Genomic DNA, 25708 nt, shown 5'->3' with positions numbered 1-25708 from the left:
GTTGGTAAGGTAGTAAAGAAGGCATATGGCAAGCTGCCCTTCATCAGTCAGGGCATTCAGTATAAAAACTGGCAAGTTATGTTGCAGCTGTATGAAATGTCCGTTCAGCCGCATTTGGAATACTGTGCACAGTTCTGGACACCATGCTATAGGGAGGATGTGAAGGCTTTGGTGAGGGTGTAAAAGACGATTACCAGGGCATTGTCTGGATTAGATTTTATTACTTATAGGGGACGCTGAACAAACATTGGGGAACCTGACAGAAGTATATAAAATTGAGAGGCACAGATAGGGCAAATTGTCAGATGTTCCAAGATGGTGGCAGAGTAGGATGCTTCAGCCAGAGCTCCTCTGCTTCCCCAGCTCATTTTCCTTTCTTGTTCTTTTTTCTGCAGTTTGTCTTGCCCCACAGCCAACTTTTAACCTCTTAAGCTTACCCAGAGGGAATGGAGAATGGAGGATGGAGGCAAGTCGCAGGTCGGAGCCGAGAGTGGCAGTCTCCAGTGGCCAGCCTGGAAGACATCCTGGAGACAAGTTGCAGGCCTGAGCCCGGAGCGGGAGGCGATCTGAGCCCAGGCCAGTCTGGGAGATGAGTCCTGAAGGCAAGTCACAGGCTGGAGCCTGCTGCAGAAGGAAGTCCAAGTTCCAGAAATGAATTACGCGTAGAGCCCAGCAACATGCAGGCAGCAAGGCTTCATGTTCTAAAGGCTGGTGGGCACAGACTCAGTGAAAAGGACTATAATTTGAGTACTTAATGTTTCTTTTTATTTTCATTCTGGACTTCTGAGTAATTCGAGCACTTTTTAAAACTTTGTGTTCCTATGCTAGACTTTTCAACCCATTCAATTCTGTCACAAACACTTGGAGTATCTGCACCTTGGTACCCTGTATCTAAGATGGTGCCAAACTTTTGACTGCATTCATTCAAGTGGATGTGGCATTATAGGCCATTCTAAGCTGTTCTTTCTCACAGGTGGAAATGTCAAATACTAGGGGACATAATTTTAAGATGAAGGAGATAACGTTTAAAGAAGATGTATAAGACAAGTTTTGTTTTAAACAGAGGAGGATAGGTGCCTGGAACACACTGCCAGAGGAGGTGGTAGAAGCAGATACGATAGTAAATTTAAGAGACATTTAGACAGACACAGGAACAGGCAGGGAATAGAGGGATATGAACCACATGCATGCAGATGAGGTTAGTTTAGAATGTCATCATGGTCAGTGTAGACAAGGGCCTGTTCTACTGCTGTACTGTTCTATGTTCTAACAGTTTGGTATTCCATTTTCACTTCAAAGCAGAGTGTCTTTTAATCAATGGTAAGGAACAAGTGCAAATTTTTAGTTTCTAACTTTCAGAAGCAGTATCTTTTGAAGATTAAAGCTGTCAGGCATGTAAATCACTTGCTTTCATGGTGGAAAGTAATAACTTCTTTGAAAAAAAACCACAGTTACTAAAGAGGTAATAGGAACTGCAGATGCCGGAGACTCCATGATAACTAGGTGTAGAGCTGGATGAACACAGCAGGCCAAGTAGCATCAGAGGAGCAGGAAAGCTGACGTTTCAGGCCTAAACCCTTCAGAAATGGGGGAAGGGTAGGGGGTTCTGAAATAAATAGGGAGAGAAAGGGAGGTGGATCAAAGATGGATAGAGGAGAAAATAGGTGAAAAGGAGACAAAGGTCAAAGAAGCGGGGATGGAGCCAGTAAAGGTGAGTGGAGGTGGGGAGGTAGGGAGGAGATGGGTCAGTCCAGAGAGGAGGGCGGACAAGTCAAGGGGGCAGGATGAGGTTAGTAGGAAGGAAATGGGGGTGCAGCTTGAGGTGGGAGGAGGAACAGGTTAGGGAGGCAGGGACAAGCTGGGCTGGTTTTGGATGCGGTAGGGGAGCAGAGATTTTGAAGCTTGTGAAATCCACATTGATAAATGGGCTGCAGAGTTCCCAAGCTGAATATGAGTTGCTGTTCCTTCAACCTTCAGGTGGCATCATTGTGACACTGCAGGAGGCCCAGGATGGACATGTCGTCTGAGGAATGGGAAGGGGAGTTGAAATGGTTCGCAACTGAGCGGTGCAGTTGTTTACTGCGAACCAAGCATAGGTGTTCTGCAAAGCAGTCCACAAGCCTCCACTTAGTTTCCCCAGTGTTGAGGAGGCCACATGGGAACAGGAAATGCAGTATACGACATTAGCAGATGTGCAGGTGAACATCTGCTTGATGTGGAAAATCTTCTTGGGGCCTGGGATGAAGATGAGGGAGGTGTGTGGGCAGGTGCAGCACTTACTGCTGTTGCAGGGAAAGGTGCCGGGTGTGGTGGGGCTGGACAGGAGTCTGGAGCGGACAAGGGAGTCACGGAGAGAGTGGTCCCTCTGGAAAGCAGACAAGGGTGGGGAGGGAAAAATGTCTGTGTCGTCGGATTGCAGATGGTGGAAGTATCGGAGGGTGATGTGTTAGATCCAGAGGTTGGTGGAGTGGTACGTGAGGACAAGGGGGATTCTTTATTTGGTTGTTGTTGTGGGGAACGGAGTGTGAGGGATGAGTTTTGGGAAATGCAGGAGACACTGTGGAGGGCGTTCTTGACCACTGCAGGGTACTTGGTTGAATTATTATAACCGGGGAGAAGGTAACAAGTAAACTGATGGCTTTAAAGGCAGATAAGTCGCTGGGCCTAATGGCCTTCACCCTGTGGTGTTAAATGATAGTGGAGATAGTGGATCATTAGTAATGATATTCCAAAATTCCTTGCATTCTGGAAAGGTACCAGTGCATTGGGAACATGTTAACGTGACACTATAATTCAAAATAGGCCAGAGGCAAACAGGTGGAAACTATGAACTAGTTAGAAAAAGAGGAGGGGGTGTAGCACTACTAATCAGAGAGGGTATCACAGCTACAGAAGCTTCCATTGTCGAGGAAGATCTGCCTACTGAGTCAGTATGGGTGGAAATTAGGAACAGCAAGGGAGTAGTCACCTCGTCAGGGGTTTACTACAGGTCCCCCAATAGCAGCAGGGAGATTGAAGAAAGCATAGGTCGACAGATTTTGGAAAAGTGTGCACGCAGTAGGGTTGTTGTAATGGGTGACTTTAACTTTCCTAATATTGATTGGAACCTCCTTCGAGCAGAAGATTTGAATGGAGCTGTTTTTGTAAGGTGTGTTCAGGAGGGTTTCCTAACGCAGTATGTTGACAGGCCGACGAGGGGAGAGGCCATTCTAGACTTGGTGCTCAGAAACGAGCCGGGGCAGGTATCAGATCTTGTGGTGGGAGAGCATTTTGGTGATAGTGACCATAACTGCCTCACATTCTACATAGCTATGGAGAAGGAGAGGATTAGGCAAAATGGGAGGATATTTAATTGGGGAAGAGGAAACTATGATGCGATTAGACATGAGTTAGGAAGCATGGACTGGGAGCAGTTGTTCCATGGTAAGGGAACTATAGACATGTGGAGACTGTTTAAGGAACAGTTGTTGGGAGTGATGAGTAAATATGTCCCTCTGAGACAGGCAAGAAGGGGTAAGGTAAAGGAACCTTGGATGACGAGAGCGGTGGAGCTTCTTGTGAAAAGGAAGAAGGTAGCTTACATAAGGTGGAGGAAGCTAGGGTCAAGTTCAGCTAGAGAGGATTACATGCAGGCAAGGAAGGAGCTCAAAAATGGTCTGAGGAGAGCCAGGAGGGGGCACGAGAAAGGCTTGGCAGAAGGAACCCGGGAAAACACAAAGGCATTTTACACTTACGTGAGGAATAAGAGAATGATCAAGGAAAGAGTAGGGCCGATCAGGGATAGCATAGGGAACTTGTGTGTGGAGCCCGAGGAGGTAGGGGAAGCCCTAAATGAGTTTTTTGCTTCTATCTTTACGAAAGAAACTAACTTTGTAGTGAATGAAACCTTGGAAGAGCAGGTGTGCATGCTGGAATGGATAGAGATAGAGGAAGCTGATGTGCTGAAAATTTTGTCAAACATTCAGATTGACAAGTCGCCAGGCCCGGACCAGATTTGTCCTCGGCTGCTTTGGGAAGCGAGAAATGCAATTGCTTCGCCACTTGCCAAGATCTTTGCATCCTCGCTCTCCACTGGAGTCATACCTGAGGACTGGAGAGAGGCAAATGTAATTCCTCTCTTCAAGAAAGGAAATAGGGAAATCCCCGGCAATTACAGACCAGTAAGTTTCACATCTGTCATCTGCAAGGTGTTAGAAAGGATTCTGAGGGATAAGATTTATGACCATCTGGAAGAGCATGGCTTGATCAAATACAGTCAACACGGCTTTGTGAGGGGTAGGTCATGCCTTACAAACCTTAGAGTTTTTTGAGGATGTGACTAGAAAAGTTGATGAGGGTCGAGCTGTGGATGTGGTGTATATGGACTTCAGTAAGGCATTTGATAAGGTTCCCCATGGTAGGCTCATTCAGAAGGTCAGGAGGAATGGGATACAGGGGAACTTAGCTGCTTGGATACAGAATTGGCTGGCCAACCGAAGACAGCGAGTGGTAGTAGAAGGAAAATATTCTGCCTGGAAGTCAGTGGTGAGTGGGGTTCCACAGGGCTCTGTCCTTGGGCCTCTACTGTTTGTAATTTTTATTAATGACTTGGACGAGGGAATTGAAGGATGGGTCAGCAAGTTTGCAGACGACACAAAGGTCGGAGGTGTCGTTGACAGTGTAGAGGGCTGTTGTAGGCTGCAGCGGGACATTGACAGGATGCAGAGATGGGCTGAGAGGTGGCAGATGGAGTTCAACCTGGATAAATGCGAGGTGATGCATTTTGGAAGGTCGAATTTGAAAGCTGAGTACTGGATTAAGGATAGGATTCTTGGCAGCGTGGAGGAACAGAGGGATCTTGGTGTGCAGATACATAGATCCCTTAAAATGGCCACCCAGGTGGACAGGGTTGTTAAGAAAGCATATGGTGTTTTGGCTTTCATTGACGGGGGGATTGAGTTTAAGAGTCGTGAGATCTTGTTGCAGCTCTATAGAACTTTGGTTAGACCGCATTTGGAGTGCTGCGTCCAGTTCTGGGCGCCCTGTTGTAGGAGGGATGTGGATGCTTTGGGGAGGGTTCAGGGGAGGTTTGCCAGGATGCTGCCTGGACTGGAGGGCTTATCTTATGAAGAGAGGTTGACTGAGCTCGGTCTCTTTTCATTGGAGAAAAGGAGGAGGAGAGGGGACCTAATTGAGGGATACAAGATAATGAGAAGCATAGATAGAGTTGATAGCCAGAGACTATTTCCCAGGGCAGAAATGGCTAGCACGAGGGGTCATAGTTTTAAGCTGGTTGGTGGAAAGTATCGAGGGGATGTCAGAGGCAGGTTCTTTACGCAGAGAGTTGTGAGAGCATGGAATGCGTTGCCAGCAGCAGTTGTGGAAGCAAGGTCATTGGGGTCATTTAAGAGACTGCTGGACATGTATATGGTCACAGAAATTTGAGGGTGCATACATGAGGATCAATGGTCGGCACAACATTGTGGGCTGAAGGGCCTGTTCTGTGCTGTACTGTTCTATGTTCTATGTTCTATCTCTGCAGTGGGGAAGTTGCTGGAGTCAATGATAAAGAAGGAGAAAGCTCAATACATGGAAAAGAGATCAACTGACCAGTGTAGGTATGGTTTCATGAAGGGCAAGTCATTCTTGACAACTTTCTGAAGTTCTTTGAGGATGTTAACCAGCAAGGTAAATAATGGGGTATATCTAGACTTCCGGAAGGCATTCGACAAGGTGCCACATAAAAGACTGACCTAGAAGGTCAGATCCTAGGGATTAAGGGTAGAGTATCGGCTCTGATAAGGATTAGAGGACTGACAGAGCAGAAGTTCAGGATAAATAGGTCCTTCTCTGAATGGCAAACTGTGGCTACAGGGATGCCACAGGATTCAGTTCCCAGATCTCACCTATATCACAAGGTATACAAATGATCTGCAAACAGACAGACTGTAATGTAGTAAAAATTCTGGATGAGACTAAAATAGCTGGGAAAACAGGCTATGTTGAGGAGATAAAGAATTGACAAATGAATATTGTTAGGCTCAGAGAATGGGCCAAAAGCTGGCAGATGGAGTTTAATATCAATAAGTACAAGGTTGTGCATTTTAGCCAGAAAAATAAAGGCACAAATTATTATTTAAATTGGAAGCAGATTCAAAATACATCAATGCAGAGGGATCTGGATGTCTTTATGTATGAATCAAAAGATATGCAAGTGCAGCCTTTAACAAGAAAGGCGATTGAAATCCTGGCGTTTATTGCAAGAAGGCGGGATTATAAAAGTAGTGTTGTTACAATTATATAAGGCATTGGTGAGAACTCACCTGGCGTATTGTATTCAGTTTTAATCTCCTCACTTGAAGAAAGATGTGGTGGCACTGAAGACAGCTCAAAAGAGGTTCACCAGATTGATTCCAGAGATGAAAGGGCTGTCATACAAGGAGCAATTGAATAGCTCAAGCATGCTGGAGTTCAGAAGAATGAGAGGGGATCTGATATAGGTATATAAGATGCTGAACGGAATTGATAATGTGGACATTCAACAGACGTTCCCCATTGTGGTACTGTGTTGAACAAGAGGTCATAGATACAGAATGAGAGGAGGTAGGTGTGAAACTGAAAGGGTTGTGAATCTGTGGAACTCAATGCCCCAAAATACAATGGAGGCAGAATCAATCAACAGATTCGAGACAGAGAAATTGATGATTCTGATGTAAAGCAGAACAAAGTGTTACGGAGACCAGGCCAGAAAGTAGAGTTGAGACCAGGAAAGATCAGCCATGATCACATTTAAATGGCAGAGCAGGCTTGAATGGCCTTCTCTCATTCCTAATTCCTGTGTTCCTATTGTAGCACAAATATGACAGTGATGGCTGTCAGGACTTTTTCTTTCAATATGGTTTTAATGCATCATTGCATTTATAACAACCCAAAGAACTACCAATGCTGTAAATCCGGAACAAAATCAAAGTGGCTGGAAAAGCTCAGTGGGTCTGGCAGCATCTGTGAAGGAGAAAACTAGAGTTAATGTTTCGGGTCTGCTAACCCTTCCTCATTTGTAACAATTGGAAAGGGAATGTAATGCATCACAATTACACAGTGTATGTCAAGATAAGAGACAAATTACCTAAGCAGGGTAGAGCCTTATGATGAATCACTGCATTAAAAACAGATCCACATTACTATACGGCATCTAATGATAAAATCTGACAGTTTGAAACAATTTATAGTTAACTTGTAGAATGCTCCCCACTTCTCAAGGCTTCCCCTAGTGGTCACAAATTCTCTAAGGTGATGCTTCCTTTTTCAGGCTTACAAAATCCACACCAGCACAGAAAAATAGTTTGTAGGAGAAAATGATTTGCCTATGGTCCTCACGCTAGAATCCCAAATTAAGAGGTGTGAGTAAGTTTGCACCAAGGTCTTCCCAACCCACCGATGACCACAAAAATAAATGGCATGGAGTCAGAAAAGTAGAGGAAATTGCTTTTCCAGGAAAAAGAAGTAGGTTCAGCATTTCACATCCCACTTCACACCTCCACTGGAGAAGAAAATTTAATAAAAGGGAGAATAAAGTATAAATGCAATCTTCCAAGTAAAAGTCTGTAAAATCTTTTATCAGTACATAAAATTGAAACATTTAGCTAAGATGAATGAGAGTCCATTACGAAGACTCAGGAGAATTTATAATGGACAAACAGAGAAATGGGAGCTTTGTCAATGTTTTCACTGAGGAAGGTACAAGAAATCTCCCAGATTAAGGCAGTGAAATGACTAGGGAGAAGAGGAAATTAGTATTATATAGAAAATTGCACTGGAGACATTAATCAGGCTGAAAGTTAGTAAGTCCCAAAGATCTGATATTCTATGTCCTAGGGTGTTAAAGAAGGTAATGACAAAAATGGTTAATGCATTGATGATCATGTTCCAAAATAATGTAGATTCTGAAATGACCCTGCAAATTGGAGGTTAGCAAATGTTACCCATTTCTACCCCCTCATCCCCCACATAAAATATTTAAGCAGTGAGTGAGAAGTAAAACTGGCAACTACAGATCTAATCACCTTAAATCAGCAGTAGGAAAAATGCTAGAATCTACTATAAAGGATATGATAAATAATCACTTAGATAATAATGATCTGATTGGACATGATCAGCATGGATTTGCAAATGGGATATCATGTTTGATGATCTTGGAGTTTGAGGATTTTACGAACAAAATTAATAAAGGGGAGATGAGGGACTTAGTAGATTTGGGTTTTCACATGAGATCAACCTCTGGAGGTTGATTTGCTAAATTAAAAAGCATGGCATAGGAGATTATGTACTGGCATGGTTTAAGATTGGGTAGCAGTGGGAAAACAGAATAGAAATAAAGGGTCATTCTTATGTTGGCATGCTGTGATTAATAGAGTACCACAAGGATGAGCACTTGGGCCACAGCTGTACACAATGAACACACAAAAGATTAGGCAGTGGGGACCAGCTGTAATATTATGATGATGTAAAGCGGCTTAAGGAGGATTTCTACAAGTTGAGTGAATAGGCAAAAACAAGGCAGACAAAAGGTGTGACAAAATGTGAGGTTATCACTTTGGTAGGAGAAACAGATGTTAGAGTATGTCCTAAATGGGAACAGGTTTGAAACTAAAGATGGATAAAAGGGCACAGGTGTCCTTGTCAATAGGTCATTGGAAGCTAACATGCAGGTGCAGCAAGCTATTAGGAAGGCTGATGGAATGTTAGCCTTTATTGCAAGAGGATTTGAGTACAACAGTAATGAAGTCTTGCTTCAAGTATAGAAACTTGGTTAGACAACACCTGTGAGAGATTTTAGTCTCTTTACCTCAGGAACGATGTTATTGCCATAGATGGACTGTAACAATGGCTCAGCAAACTTTTGCCTAGATGGTGGGATTGTGCAATGAAGACAGATTGTGCAAACGAGGCCAGTATTCTTTAGACTTTCAAACAATGAGATGTGATCTCATTGAAATGCACGTATAACTTAAAGAGAAAGAAAGGACAGATCTAGGTAAGGTGTTTCCCTTGTTTGGGTAGACCAGAACCATTAAGTTGGGAATCTGAAATTCTCTACCCCAGAGGGCTGTGGAAAAATCAGACTTTTGAGTATGTTTGAAGTAGAAATAGACAGATTTCTGATTTAAAATTGCATAAATGGTATTAGGGATAGTGTGAGAACAAGACAGTGAAGTGTTCATCAACAACAGCTAGCTTAAATAATAGAGCAGGCTCAATGGTTGAACAACTTACTCCTCTTCCTATGCTCCAGCCTAATACCGCCAACCCATTCTGTGTATTATAACATATACAAATGAGCTCACAGGAAATGCTGACGTAAAGTTCCATTAACAAACTCAATCTCTGAAATTTACAAATTAAACCATTTCAAAGCTGTGCAATGATTCCAGTTTTGAATGGTAGCAAGAGAAGCATGCTGCTGATTAAACAAGAAGTTATTTCAATAGTTGCACTACTTACCCTTCACCAAGTTTTTCCAATACATCAAAAACCTCTTCTGGCTGCTTAGTAAGGCTGTCTTCACTTAGCTTTTTCAACTTGCTAAATTAATAAAAAAGAAATTGAGAAACATCAGAAAAGGCATTCATTCCATTGCATCTGATCCGTCCACTCGTATGCACAATTACCCCTACTCAAATCACTCAACTGTTCTGAAAATGACAAGAAAACTTTTTCCTTTCTCAAAGTCAGCTTCATAACAACGCAACCAAAAATAGTTTTTAAGCACAGTATTTGATTATTATTCCCTAATGGATTTATTTGTGATTGACCTAGATTTGTGGTGCCCAGTTCTGGTCTCTAGCAAGTGGAGGCAGCTTTCCTAGATCTATCCCAAAATTAGTTTCTTACAAAATCCAACATTTTTATAACAAACTACCTCTGTGTCTGAACTAGCAAATAACTTCATACAAGATTTTTTCATCTGGCAAGCATGTGACAGAAGGACATAATTGGCACATGACAATTCTTGCAATCTCCATTCCTTAATCTAATAATTTTCCTGTTGATCATTTTTTTTTACTAATGACTGTTATTTTTCACTTTCAATAAAACCAGATAATTTACCATTGGGCACATCTTTCCTAAGAGGTCCAACAGTCAACTTTTATCAAACACTGAGCAATATGTTGTCAGGTTAAGGGGTTGGATCTGGGTGAGATCTCTTCTGAGGGTTGACACAGACTCAATTGGTCAAATGGATTCTATGATTCTAGGAAAAATTTCAGTCTATTCTACTGATAGGTTTCTTCACAACTACATACGTACTAGCTTCTATATAAAATTCCAGCAGATTAGTGAGGAATTTACAAACCAACAGTGCTAATTTGACATCATAATAATTTTTGAACTCAGAACAAAACCATCTCGGGTCACTTACATATATTAAGTATTGTTCTTCTCATCCTGATTTATTTCATTTAGGAAAAATCCTTCCTTAGAAAAAACGTTTAAAGAAGACAGAATTCTATTACACATGCATACTCAAATATTACAATTTAGTTCAAGCTATACACATCCTATTCAAGTCTAATTGTTTTCATTAATGGAATCTTAGAAATTTGAGCCAATACACATGCTGAAAAGGTTATCCATCAAGACCCAATACTCCTTCTCCCATAGCCCACCTTCAATTTCCTCTAACAAATGGTTCATCACTGGCATCACTACTTCTGCCAAGGCATTTATTCTCCAAACTATCCTCTGTTTTCCTTCAAAACAATCTAAGATTCTGAATCCTTTATTCTTCTGATTTCAATGGTAATTTTACACTAGCAGCCAACTCACTGGCCAGTGGAAATGTTTTCCTATTCCAGCTCATCAAAACTTGATATTTGTGAACAATTCCTTCACATCTCCTGATAGTCTTTCAAAGAAATTTTTAAAAAATTTTAAAATTACTGTATTGTTCCCACCAGCTTTGCTATATACTGTTGTGACAAATCATTTATCACAATCTGTAGTCTCAACCCTACTTGGAGCATTGGAGGCACATGATCGTTTTAAGTAGAATTTCGGAATGGTGGGGGATGAGAGGAAGGAGGAGAAGGAGCATTGAAATACAGATTCACCAGGACACAGGACAGGTGATGGTGTTATCACTGGACTGTTAATCCAGAGACCCAGATAACATTCTGGGGACTGAGGTTCAAATCCCACAAAGGCAGATGGTGGAATCTGAATTCAGTAAAATATCTGGAATTAAGAATCTACTGAAGACTGCAAATCCATTCTCAATTTTTGGAAAAAAGCCCATCTGGTTCACTCATGCCCCTTTAGGGAAGTAAAATGCCATCCTTACCTGGCCTGGCCTACATGTGACTCCAGGCCTACAGCAGGCAATTAGGGATGGGCAATAAACACTGCCCAGCAGTGAAGCCCTCACCTCATGAGTAAATAAAGGAAAAATTAATTAAATTGGAACTGGTCCAGGAGACCTCCTTTATAGCGATTAATGTTAAAAAATACCTATTCCTTGTTTGAGGTGATCTCCACCCTAACCAGAAACAGGTCCAGTCCTCTCTGATGAACGGTCTAGGCCCAAAACATCAGCTTTTGTGCTCCTGAGATGCTGCTTGGCCTGCTGTGTTCATCCAGCTCCACACTTTGTTATCACAGGTCCAGCCCTCACTGCTTGGTTTTCATCATACAAGCTGAAGAATGGCCACTGGTCCTCCCTTATAGGTCCTCAATGACCAAATTATCCACAAATCTTCTCAATGCTAAACTAAGAAGAAAGATAGACAAAATATCTTCTCTCAATGGGGTGGGAATATTTTAAATTCTATTCTCCAAATAGCACTGATTGCTCAGTTGTTTAGAATGTAGAAAATTATGGAAGTCAAAGGATAAAGGCATCAAGTTGGGGAATGGAGGATGGGTTGGGGGAGAATGGAGATAAAGTCAAAGATAATCTTACTAAAAGATGAAGAAAGGACTTAGGCCAAAAATTGTGGCGTTTTCTCCCAAATTATTCTACAAATACATCCTGTTTACTTTTATATATAGTTCCACATACTACTCATTTATCTTCTAGAGATCATTTTGTTGATAGGACTGTTTATAAGATAAATGTTGCCAAGAAGAATTGCTGAAATGTCTAACATTCAAGCAGCGTTAGGAAATTTGGATAGTTAAACATGGGATTGTGTTCTGGATGTGAGTTTGCTCGCTGAGCTGGAAGGTTCGTTTTCAGACGTTTCGTCACCATTCTCGGTAACATCAGTGAGCTTCTAGGAATTCCTAGAAGCATGGCATTCCAACCAGAACTCCATCAACAAACACTTTGATTTGGAGCCCATCTACCACCCTCTGAGAAAAAGAACAGGAAGTGACATCACCAACCCAAGGAAACCTAAACAGATAAATAGAAAGCGGGACATAACACCAGCGCTTCACCGGAGGCTCACTGATGTTACCGAGAATGGTGGCGAAACGTCTGAAAACGAACCTTCCAGCTCAGCGAGCAAGCTCACATCCAGAACCTCAACCTGAGCTACAAATCTTCTCAAAACTTGCTAGAACCTTGTGTTATCACATCTTTAAAGAGACTTCCCATCACTTCCTCAGTAAAAGCACTAAATTGCCAGTTTAGGTTATATCCTGAAATTCTGGAAAGATTTGAGAAACAAGAATGCTACTGCAGAGCCTATTTTACAGTTGAAGAGAGAAAAATCTGTTCAATTGGTTCGTAGTAGTATTTGCGTGTGTATTGGTGGCAAATTGAAACTCTTCCAAAACAAGATGAGCTTTCGCATCAATCAAAATCTTTAAACCAGAGATTGAAAGATTTTCTTTAGGTAAAGAAACGAAGGAATATGAATCAAAAGTGAGTATAGATAATTCAATTACTGATCATTCACAATATCAACAAATGGCATTATGGCAAGAGTTTACAATTCTGGGTCAAGAATCTGGGGACCAATTCAATACTGGTCCCTGATACACCCAGCTAGATTTTTTAAAAGATTAAAATACTTGCTATCTAATTAAATATAACAGGAGGCTGTCAAAGCTGGAGGACCAAATGGAGTCTCTCTAGCAGGGTTGAAGATGGGTCACTATCAGCTGGGGCAGAAGCTGCAGAATCATGATAGAGAAAAAGACAGATCTATGCTGTGGAACCAAAGGCCGCAGCTTTATCCCTGCAGTCATGACTGGTGTGGAGACAGGAAGGGAATCCCTCATGGGATTAATCATGGTCAACAAAAACCCATAGTAATGCTTGCATTGCCATGCACTGGGCCAATATCTCTTGCGTTGCACTGCTGACTGGCTTCAAGCACCAGTTAGCACTATGCAGGACTCTAATGGACTCTGACAAGTAGTCAAATGGGGGAAAACAATGAGCAACTGATGTGACCTCAGCATTTTTGGTGTCAGGATTACAGCAACAAACCAGCACAACAGTCAGCAGCATTCTGGACCTATCCACCTCTAATCGTCACCCCAATCTGTTTCTAAAGTCAACCCATACGTTGCTCTATTCCTATGGAGCACATGCACTGTTTGAAAAAAGTCATGACAAGCACTAGTATGGAGCTTTAAAGAAAACACACAAAGTAGAGCTTTTAAATTTTAACAAAACAAAAGTTAATCTGTCAGAAAAAATTGTGATTTAAAAAATCACATCTGCTTTGGAGAGATAATAGGAACTGCTGATGCTGGAGAATCCGAGATAACAACGTATAGAACTAGATGAACGCTCCTGCTCCTCTGCTGCTTGGTCTGCTGCATTCATCCAGCTCTACACCTTGTTACCTTACATCTGCTTTGAACACTTCTTCTGCGATGAGTAAGCCGTCAGCCTCTCCTTCAGATTTACAGAATAGCTGTGTAAACAGAACATTCAAAATTTTCTCACTGATTTTACTGGGGGGGGGGGGAAATTACTGAAATCCCTTCATCAATTAAAAGAAAATGCAATAGATGGTTTGTCTCATGACATTTTATAGGAGTTCTTCATTTCTGAACAGTCTCCAAGGGAAAACAGTAATGACCTCTTCCCACATGTAACTTGAAAACAAAGGGATAACAAAATAACAAAAGACATTTGAAAGTTAAAAATTACTTTCTCTTTCCAACCCCTATATCACATATTTGGATCCACTTGCAAAAACCACGTGGAAACTGCCCTAGTATAAAGCAGTTAACTGCCAGTCTTTTGTTTCCTACATTTCATACAGTATTAATTAACGCAGCAAAGAATGGCATGTTGCCAACCCTTTTCATCTTGCACTTGAGGACAAATGCAAGGACATCAATTTCAAACTATTGCACAATGTGTACTATAGAATAAGGGGACTGGTTGCCAAGTTGCCATGAAGAAAACAGACGTGCAACTGTAAGTACCCCAAACTGCCGGATAATTTTTTTTAAAAAAGGTACTATGCGCTAAAATCATTTTTGTTAGCAGGGAGTAACTTCATAGTGTACACAGCTTCTAGTAAGCAAAAGTAAGTCAATATTGTTTATTGCTAGTAAAGCCATTAGTGTACACAGTATATTTCTGCAATTGCTGCCCATCATAGAATCATATCAAGCAGTTGCTTATTTTTGGATTGTGCAAGCCTGGCTAAATAAGTTCAGTCCATTCTCAATTAGAAACAACCAAAAGGAAAATATTAAGAGATAATAAAATGTGAGGCTGGATGAACACAGCAGGCCAAGCAGCATCTCAGGAGCACAAAAGCTGACGTTTCGGGCCTAGACCCTTCATCAGAGAGGGGGATGGGGAGAGGGAATTGGAATAAATAGGGAGAGAGGGGGAGGCGGACCGAAGATGGAGAGTGAAGAAGATAGGTGGAGAGAGTGTAGGTGGGGAGGTAGGGAGGGGATAGGTCAGTCCAGGGAAGACGGACAGGTCAAGGAGGTGGGATGGGGTTAGTAGGTAGCTGGGGGTGCGGCTTGGGGTGGGAGGAAGGGATGGGTGAGAGGAAGAACCGGTTAGGGAGGCAGAGACAGGTTGGACTGGTTGTGTGGTGCAGTGGGGGGAGGGGACGAACTGGGCTGGTTTAGGGATGCAGTTGGGGAAGGGGAGATTTTGAAACTGGTGAAGTCCACATTGATACCATATGGCTGCAGGGTTCCCAGGTGGAATATGAGTTGCTGTTCCTGCAACCTTCGGGTGGCATCATTGTGGCACTGCAGGAGGCCCATGATGGGCATGTCATCTAGAGAATGGGAGGGGGGAGTGGAAATGGTTTGCGACTGGGAGGTGCAGTTGTTTGTTGCGAACTGAGCGGAGGTGTTCTGCAAAGCGGTCCCCAAGCCTCCGCTTGGTTTCCCCAATGTAGAGGAAGCCGCACCGGGTACAGTGGATGCAGTATACCACATTGGCAGATGTGCAGGTGAACCTCTGCTTAATGTGGAATGTCATCTTGGGGTCTGGGATGGGGGTGAGGGAGGAGGTGTGGGGACAAGTGTAGCATTTCCTGCGATTGCAGGGGAAGGTGCCGGGTGTGGTGGGGTTGGAGGGCAGTGTGGAGCGAACAAGGGAGTCACGGAGAGAGTGGTCTCTCCGGAAAGCTGACAGGGGAGGGGATGGAAAAATGTCTTGGGTGGTGGGGTTGGATTGTAAATGGCGGAAGTGTCGGAGGATAATGCGTTGTATCCGGAGGTTGGTAGGGCGGTGTGTGAGAACGAGGGGGATCCTCTTGGGGCGGTTGTGGCGGGGGCAGGGTGTGAGGGATGTGTTCCGGGAAATACGGGAGACGCGGTCAAGGGCGTTCTCGATCACTGTGGGGGGAAAGTCAAAATATTGTTTGATTGAACATTTTTACTCATTCATGAAACGTGGGTACCACTGGCTAAGCCACCATTTACTGGCCATCCTTAATTTCCCTCAAGATGGTAATAATAGGCTGCCTTTCCAAACTACTTCAGTCCACTGGGCTGCACGGTCACCCACAGTCCTGTTAGGAAGGAATTCCAGGATTTTGACTTAACGACAAATCTAGTTCCAAGTTAGAATAGTGTAAGAGTTACTTGGAGGTGGTGGTGTGACCATGTCTGCTACCCGTGTCATTCTCAGTGGCAAAGATCACAGTTTGGAAGGTGTTGTCAAAGGAGGTTTAGTGATTAATGCAAAGCATTCTGTAGATGGTGCACACTGTTGACAGTGTGTTTACGGCGAAGTGACTGAATGAAGAAGGCATTGGCTAGGTTGCCATACAAGTGGACACGTTGACCAAACTTATCGAGTATTGTTGGAGCTGTACCTATCCAGTCAAGCGGACAGTATTCCATTGCACCCCTGGCTGTGCTTTGTACATGGCGGACAAACACTGGGGAGTTAGGAGGCAAGTTATTCACAACAGAATTCCGAGCTGCTTACCTGCTCTTGGGGCCTCTGTGTTTATATGGTTATTGCAGCTCCACTTGTGGTCAATGATAATCCCCAACATGTTTATAGCAGCAGATTTACAATAACAATATCATTGAACAAAGGGTAACAGGCAGGTTCTGTCTTGTTGGAGATGGTCATTACCTGACACTTGCATAGTGTGAATGTCATTTATGTTTTTAACCCTTGACTGGATGTCATTCAGGTCTTGCTACATATGAACACAAGCTCCTTCAGAATCTGAGAATTCGCAAATGATGCTGAATACTGTGTAATCATCAGCAAACATCCCCACTTCTGACCTCATAATGGAAGGCAGATCACTGATGTAGTAGCTGAAGACAATTCAACCCAAGATACTACCCTGATGCAGTGATGCCCTTGACTGAGATGTCTAACCTCTGATCACCACAAAGCTTCTTTTGTGCTCAGTATGACTCCATCCAAAGTTTTCTTCTTGATTCCAGTTTTGCTGGGGCTTCATGCCATACTAGGTCAAGCACTGACTTGGTGACAAGGAAAGTCACAATGAACTCATCTTTGGACTGTTCTTTTGTCCATGTTTGGATCAATGTAATTATCAGATCATGAGCTGAGTGGCTCTGACAAAACACAAATTGGACATCAGTGGACAGGTTATTCCTTTGCAAATACCACTTGACAGCAATATTAATAATTCCTTTCATCAGTTTGCTGATGATCGAGTGGAGACTGATACAGCACTAACTGGTCAAGTTGGATTTGTCCTGCTTTTTTCTAGGCAGGACTATCTGGGCAGTGTTCCACATTCTTGGCTAGATGCCAATGTTGCAGTTGATTCAGATCTCGAGAGACAGCTAGTTTTGGAGCAGAGGTCTTCAGTCCCATTCCTAGAATGTTGTCGAGGCCAACAGCCTTTCCAGTATCCAGTGTCTTCAGCTATTTCTTGATATCACACAAAGTAATTATACCTCATTAAAAACTGGCATCTGAAAAGTTGGGAAACTCAACAGGAGGCCAAGATAGATCATCCACTCAGCACTTCTGACTGAAAGTGGATGCAAATACTTCAGCCTTGCCTTTTGCACAAATCTGCTGAACTCCACCATCATTGAAGAGAGGGATATTTGTCAAGCTGCCTTCTATTTGTTTAACTGTCCATCATTTCTATCATTGAACTTAGTAAATGAGCAACTCTTTTAGTTAAGTCACTAACATTTTCACGGTTCCAAGGAGAAATGCGTTTTTAATTAAATTAATCCTTTACACCCAACTGATGGTCCCTTGCCTCACAAATTGGTTGTGAATTCTGCGAATGGTTTCACCTCTACTATCTACAACTAGCCTATCATTCCAAAACATTATACATGTTCAGACTCTCAGATCTCTACATTCTAAGATTGGCACATCAGCACCCTTATAAATAGGGAGCTAGCTATTTGATTATCTTGCAAAAGAAACAGAAGTTGCTGGAAATGCTCAGCAGGTCTGGCAGCAGCTGTGAAGAAAAACTTCAGAGTTAACTTTTCGGGTCCGGTGACCCTTCCTTAGAACTGTTCTGCCAGACCTGCTGAGATTTTCCAGCAACTTCTTCTGTTTTTATTCCTGATTTACAGCATCTGCAGTTCTTTTGGCTTTTGTTTATCTTGCAAGTTTGACACAGCAATAGGGTACAAAGGGCATAGGAGAGAAATAGGACATTCAGCCCATTGAGACTGCTCTGTCATTAAATGAGATCAAGGCTAATCTGACCTAAGCTATTTTAATGGTCTGTGGCTATCATGATCTGATCCTTTTTATACACTATGTATCACACAATCTCACAGAGCAGTCAGAAGTTGCCACAACATCTTAAAGTGCCTAGCCTGCACAAATTAGCGTGAAGGATCCAAAAAAAAGGGGCAACCTGGCACTTGTGTACATGTTATTTATCCTTTTCCAAGCCTGGATGTCATTCAGGTCCTGATACCTATGAACACAAACTCCTTCAGAATCTGAAGTCACGAATGATGCTAAATACTGTGCAATCATCAGTGAATATCTCCACTTCTGACCTCATGATGGAAGGCAGGTCACAGTTAACATGCAGTTTAGGATTGTATAGGATTAAAATAAAAGATCCATTAAATTTCCAGAAATAGTAATAAATTGAGGATAGAAAGGATTTTGGATTGCAAAGGTATACCAACAAACGAATAAAGAAAGAAGGGAGACAGAAAACAGGGAACTACAGACCTAGCAGCTTTATATCAGTAGAAGGAAAAGGGCTACAATCTATTAAAGAGGTCTGTAAGAAGGAAATGTTTCCCCAAAACAAATGTGGGTCTATTACAAAAGTCAAGAGAATTTATAATAGACAAATAGAGAAATCGCAGGGAAGCTAGATGACTATTTTATACCAATCTTCATTGACGAAAATACAAAAAAACTCGAGAATTAGTAATCCAAGGGACTGACAGAAATGAGGAATTAAAGGAAATTAATGTTAGTAAAAAAGTGCTGTAGGTGAAATTAATTTTTAGCAAATCTCCAGAACAAATTATATTCTATATTCCTGATTGTTGGAAAAAAAGGTTAACCGTGAAATCGTGGAAGCATTAGTGACCATCCTCCAAAATTCTTGTGATTCTAAAATGGTTCCTGCAGACTGGGTAGATTAATTGTCAACTACTACTTAAGAACGGAAGAGAAGCAAAAACAGGAAACTACACACCTGCTGGCCTTACAGCAGTAATGGGGAAATGGTTGATTTTATTTACTTGGATCATCATGATCTGATTGACCAGAGTCAGCATGGAACTATGACTGAGAAACTGTTTGAGTGTTTTTTTTAAGTAAATTGCAAACAGAATTGATAAAGGAGAATAGGTAGAAATATTATCCTATGATTTCAAAGACTTTTTGACAAAATCTTGTACAGGACATAATAAATTAAAGCACATGGTATAGTGGTTAATATACTGGCATGGGTTAAGCACTGGCTAACGTAGGGTAGGAATAAACAGGTTACACTCACATCGGCAGGATGTGACAAGTTGGATAAACAAGATTCAGAACTTGGGCCCCAACTGTTCACAATACTAGATATTGTGGAATAAAAGACACACACTTTTCAGCAACACTCAAGTTTTGTACTACTCAACAACTATTTGTTCACACTATATCAATGATTTGAGTGTGGGTACCAAATATAAGATTTCCAAGAACAGGTATAATGCAAATCTAGGTGGGAACGTTGGTGCGAGCAAGATGCAGAGCAGCCTAAACAGGATTTGGACAGACTTAGTGAGTGAGCAATTGGATTGCAATTGTAGAATAATCTTCAGTGTGCTAATAGCTACACTAATAGCCAATTTATAATAATTCATCAAGGCTGTGATGTGGCTCTTTGTATGCTAGAAGTGATGTATGCTTGTTTTCAGGGGGCCAATCTCTGCAGCAAAAGAAATATATTCAAATCTTCTCACAATTTTTGAAATTACCCTGGCAATTATTCAGTTATCCTGGAACCTGAGATTATTCAGTTCTCCTGTGCTTTCTCTGTTGCCATGCTTCAGCCAACCAATATCAACTTGCCAACCAATCAGCACCTTTCCCTTCTGGTTAATAAGTTGTTGTGATCATTTAAAATGTGGCATTCTTACATTTTCCCCAATAAGGACAAAACGAAAGTCTTCAGCAACCCTCCTCTGTTTTCAGCTATATTTAATTTAGGAACAGGAGTAAGCCATTCAGCAAGTCCACGATGACCACCTCTCAACACCAGGGCTAACCTTCCACCTGTGCACCACTTTCCCACATTACTTCAATATTCCTTCATGCCATTAGTTTACAGAAACCTATTAATTTCTGTATTGAACCTACTTAATTATTGAGCTTCTAATGTCCTCTGGAATTAGAATTAGAATTAGAATATCCTTTATGGTCACGTGTACTCAAGTACAGGAGTAGAGTGAAAAGTTTTACAATGTCACCTCTTGTGGCACCATCTTAGGTACAAAGTACCTAGGTACAAATATTGGATACAATACAGGAACAAAATAGAAAAGTAGTTGCATTATTTTACAGTGATTCATAGTTTAAGTGAGAAATACAACATAGTTAAAAAGATAGACATTACAGTCAAACAAACAAATTACAAATAAACATTACATTGCAGTAGCTCAGCGCAGAGGCTTCCACACGTGGTCCAATTACCCATATCAGTCCAACAACCATACCTGCTCCACTCCAAGCCTCCAGGCTGCTCTGCACCAGTCTTAGCTGCTCATAGGTAAATTTTCTCATTTCCAGCACCGGCCTCACTCTGGGACTCGATTCCCCGCATCGGCCCCCACTCCAGACCAATGACACAGTCCAGATTATTGGGACTGGAATTCGTATTCCCCACATTTGATAACTGGATTTGACACTCCCTTGTGGGAGAGTCTAGGACTAGTGGTCATATTTAAGAATGAAGAGTTGACATATAAGACACTGAAGATGAATTTCTTCTCTTAGATTTACCATGGAGAACTGGAAAAGCTAGTTCACTAAGTATATCCAAGGTTTAGATAGATAGATTCTTAATCAGTAGGGAAATCAAGGATCATAAAGAAAAAACAATAAAAGTGGAGTTGTGGATTACCGAATCAGCCATAATCTCAGGGAATCACTGTTTAGACTCAAAGGGCTGAATCGCCTACTTCTATTACCATGTCTTTTTTTGATTCATTCATAGGATATGGGTTTCTCTGGCTAGGCCAGCATTTCCTGCCCATCCTTACTTTTCCATAGGACAGTTAAGCATCAACCATATTGCTGTGGGTCTGGAGCACATGTAGACCAGGCCAGGTAAAAATGCCAAACATCCTTCTCTATAGGACATTAGCAAACCAGGTGACATGATCCCTTGACCCTCACTGGCCCAGTTGGCTGACTGATTGCATCCAGCCTCCTGGACTGAGATCAGATGCTATCCTTGACTGTGGCGGGATCCCTGACTTGACAACAGTCCCTCATTACTTGAGCGGGTCTACTCGCCGTTAGACTTTGAGGCACTGCTAATGCAGTGTTGGCTGCTGGAGGCTTGACATTGACATAGCCCTTTGCCATATGACAACATGCCCCATGTTTTGACCGATCAGAACTGACGGGCCACGAGAAGCTGCTCGGCTGTGAGTCTGCAATAATCGGCTATAAATATAGAAGTACTACGAGCCTTTAAGTTATCAATGTGGCAGCAAAGTGCAAAGTAGTATGAGGGCAAGGCAAAGATATGCTAGCATCTAAGCAGACAAAGTGAATGATTGCTCAGGCAGTAAGCAATTAGCCCCAAGATGCATCCTGGTCCAATCCATGAGATGGGTGCTTGTTTTTGCATACAATGGGGTCTGACAGCAGCAAAACAATGAAAGTACAGGACGCAGTGGAGAACTATCTTCTAAGTGAATAGATGTGTCATGTTGATATGTTATGTCTGATGCCAACCTTTGTGAACCTTTGCGTAGGTAGTGACTGTCCATGAAATGTAGTCTGAGATGCTAGGGACCAATCTGCAATATGGAGAATCGGAGCAGAAAGCTGGAGCTACCAGCTGCCCACTCTGACATTCGTGCTAGAATAGAATAGAAAAGAAATATCATCACGTGTGCTTTTACGTGAAAAATACAGTTTTAAGTCGACCCAACAAAGCACCTGTATCAATGGCAAAAGTCATATATAATAACAAAAAAAAGTAAAGACAAAGTTCAGTGCAGTTGAGTTAATAGCTCCTGGAGTCAGGGAAAGCCGATTAAAGAATGATGGAATACACTGAAGATGCAGCCAGGCTGAGACCTCCATTCCCTGACAACACTGCCACTGAGGATTGCTGGAACACTTGGAAGCTGAAGACAATGACGACCTCCAAGGGGTAAGAGATCTCCATGTTGGGACAAGGCCATCACTCTCCTACAGATTCCCTGGCCCAGCCGTAGACCTGGAGCCTCAGCCCAGCCTGTGAGTCCAGGGCGGGAGAGTTTCGGAAATCATTAAGAGTCTAGTTTTTCTTTGGTACGTGGGAGGCTAGGTATCTGAGTATAAATGAGGCAAGGGTGTGTACTAATGACATGCAAATGAAGGAAAATAGGCTTCTTGCCACTCAGCAGTGAGATTCTTGTCTAGTCATACAAAACTTTGCTGCAGAAGAATCAGATGGGTATTTTCTGACAGTGAGAACCGTATTTTTCCAACCCACCTACCATTGTCCACATCACACAGGGTTTGGAGAATTCAGCCTAATGACATTGAAGTGAACGAAGCAGAACACAGGAGATAAAGAAGAACATGGTACAGCATGAGCAAAGGAGAAGGATACATTTATAAAATTAGAAAACTAAATTGAAACTATTTAAACTCTGAAAGAGAAACAGATGGAAGGATAAATAATTGATTATGAATGAACAAAGATAAAAAGAAAAATAAGAACAAAAGGTTGGCTGAAATACAGCAGTTGTTAAGATAGCTATACAAATTACATTTTCATGGGACAAGAGTGAATTGTGATGTCAAGAGTTTCAAGAGTTCCAAGAATACTCCTTCCAAATCAAAATAAGTTGGAAGAAATTGAAGTACTACAAATCAATTTTCTAAGCAAAATTTTTTTTTGCATTTAATTAAATTTTTAGAATATAGTTATTGCTATTTCACATTGATGTAAACTTGTCACTATAATTCAGTCAGGTAAGCAACTGACCTCCTTGGCAGATACAAGCCAGAATTATAAAACTGCCGAAGGGTGGCTACCAGTCACACAACAGATCCAGTATAACTGCAATTCAACTAATATCACATACTGGGAGAGCTGTGGACTATAAAAACCACATCATAGACCGGTCCATGAAGTTCAACAAAAATCTTTTGAATAGGCACAGAATTTTGTATAAGTGTACTCAATGGTATGACAAAGTCTCTTTTCTTTGTTCATATCACAGAGGCAGATTGGCAAGGTCAGCATCTATTGTCGTCAAGGTGGGGAACAGTAGTTTGGAACTGCTGCAGTCCATATGTTGAAGGTATTCTCCAACTGATCCAGCTGATACTGGACAAGTCATATCTCAGAAAATAACTGACTTGGTAAGAGCTGGCCTTTTGCTAAAACCTTGGAGATTAGTTTCTGAATATATTCACATGACTCTGCCAGTGTACCTTAACCAAAAGACTGAAATGGTCATTAAACAAGAAAAATATTAACTAAAGATAACAAGTGGTGGATGAGCACTGTAGGCCAAGCAGCATCTTAGGAGCTTATGAACTATATTACACTCAGCAAAAATATTGTAAAGATTTCAATACAAACACCAGAAAAAGGTTAAAATTTACACCATTTAGTTTATTCCAGCAACACATTTATAAACACCAAAATCTCAATGAAGAATTACTACTTTCGTCACATTAAATCTCAGGCTGCCAAAGCTGGAACCAGTTTCCTTCAGGAAAAATTCCACACATTCACCAGATTTTTTTTCTTCAGCTGGTTTCTGTCCTTGAGAAACCTATAACAAACTGCAGGCAACTTCAGAGTGTAGTGAGAATAATAAGGATCTTGGAAAACATCATGGAAGGAACCATGAAAACCAAAAATAAAAATCAAACTCGCTCATACTATCGAGCAAATGTGAGATCAAGAAACTTAATTCTCAGCAGTCTTTCCCTGGCATACCCATACACAATGCCTGACTGGCAGCAACATTGTGTACAATCTACAAAATGCTTTGCAGAATTTCACCAAAGACCCCTACTCAGCATCTTCCAAACCCATGACCACTTCTGTCTAGAAGGATAAGGTCTATAGATACCTGGCAGCATCACAACCTGCAAGTTCCCCTCCTTCCTTATCACTGGGTCAAAATCCTGGAATTCCCACCCTAAGAGCATTGTGGGTTAACCTACAGCACGTTGACTCCAGCAGTCCAAGAAGGTGGCTCACCACTACCCTTCTCAAGAGCAACTACGGACAGCATAAATGCTGGCCAGCCAGCAACGCCGATGTCCCATGAATGAATTAACAAAACTGATAAGAAATGAACCAGTGGCAGAATCTCAAACCTTTTGGAAGGCTGCAAATTAAATTGAGTTTTTTTGGTAAGGATTCTTATTGTATCTTACCAAGCTTGCATCATTAACTACTTACTCTACCCCCATATGACATTTGCTCTAAATATCATGGCTATGCAGCCATTTGGAGGTCCTACACATGCCAGTGTGTCAAAACATTGGCTTCCACATGCAGAAGTTGTTGCTGAGCAAGGATCTCAGGAGGTCCATGTAGCATGGAGAAAGATTAGAGTGAACCTACCCCCTACAGCAACCTTCACATCCACTGCACCTTGTTCCTGGTATGACTCCCCACTCACAAGGTATTGGCAAAAGCTCAGCACTCCTACTAGCATGGCTGCTGTGCACCCCGCTGAGCGTCAGTATTTCAAAGCTGCCTGCAACAGGGGCCTCGAGTCTCTAGTGGGTAAGGCTGCACAAAGCAGCAGAATCCTTTTCTTGGAGGACCTGCAGATGAGGTCATGCCACCAGGCATTGGCAGCTGTTCCAAGATGACTACCAGTTAGTGTCGTCTCAACAATCCAAAGGAATGGCTAGAAGTGCTGCAAGAAAGCCAATGAACATATCTGCTATGCCAGGGTAGGTGCCACACTCCTCTCTCTGCTATCTCACACTCATTCGTTCTCTGTTGTTATACTTAACTTCTACCAAAGTTCATGGTCTGCCATTCTCACTCCTGCCTGCAACATCTTCCCTCACCCACTCCCACCTACCAAAACATCCCAGACCATGAACCCTGCATGGCATCAGTGCTGCCTATTCTCTCCCTCAGAGATTAAAATTGGCAGATATGACAAGGTGGGCATCATAAAGACATGACTGCAAGGAGACCAGGATTGGGAGCTGAATATCCAAGAATATACATCTTATCTAAAAGGTAAGTGGGCAGAGGGAGTGGGGTTGAATTATTAGTAAAAAATGAAATTAAGTCAATAGTTAGAAACAAAGTAGGATAAAATGGTGCAGAATCTGTGTGGGTAGAATTGAGGAACTGCAGAGATTAAAAACAAAACCATAGTTGGAATTATGTGCAGGCCTCCAAACAGTAGTTAGGAGTCGGGGCGCAAGATACACCAGGAGATAGACAAGATGTGTAAGAAAGGCAAAGTTACGGTGATCATAGGGGATTTCAATATGCAGGAGGAACAGAGAAAATCAGGTTGGTAGTGGATTGGAAGAAAAAGAATTTGTGGAATGTCTACAAGATGGCTTTTTGGAGCAGCTTGTGATGGAGCTTAGTAGGGATCAGGCTACACTGGATCTAGTGTTGTGCAATGAGGCAGACTTGAT

The 25708-nt window shown here is 42.0% G+C and overlaps 1 protein-coding gene across 6 annotated transcripts in view; it reads right to left on the bottom strand.

The window, feature by feature from the left end:
* Positions 1-25708, bottom strand: part of stk3 (serine/threonine kinase 3 (STE20 homolog, yeast)) — a 384923-nt gene that overhangs the window by 331407 nt on the left and 27808 nt on the right. For 2 of the 6 annotated variants that reach the window (XM_048529773.2, XM_059646254.1), the window contains one exon: positions 9481-9561. In XM_048529773.2, the coding sequence (XP_048385730.1) occupies positions 9481-9561 (81 nt within the window). Of the gene's footprint in view, positions 1-9480; positions 9562-10399; positions 10456-11487; positions 11563-25708 lie in introns of those variants that run through there. The other 4 variants (XM_048529776.2, XM_048529778.2, XM_048529774.2 and 1 more) reach the window with 4 other exon arrangements.

The sequence above is a fragment of the Stegostoma tigrinum genome, chromosome 5 (genome assembly GCF_030684315.1).
Source record: "Stegostoma tigrinum isolate sSteTig4 chromosome 5, sSteTig4.hap1, whole genome shotgun sequence".
Lineage (NCBI taxonomy): Eukaryota > Metazoa > Chordata > Chondrichthyes > Orectolobiformes > Stegostomatidae > Stegostoma > Stegostoma tigrinum.
The sequence above is the reverse complement of the archived record's forward strand: the minus strand, read 5'-3'. Positions and strand labels throughout refer to the sequence as shown.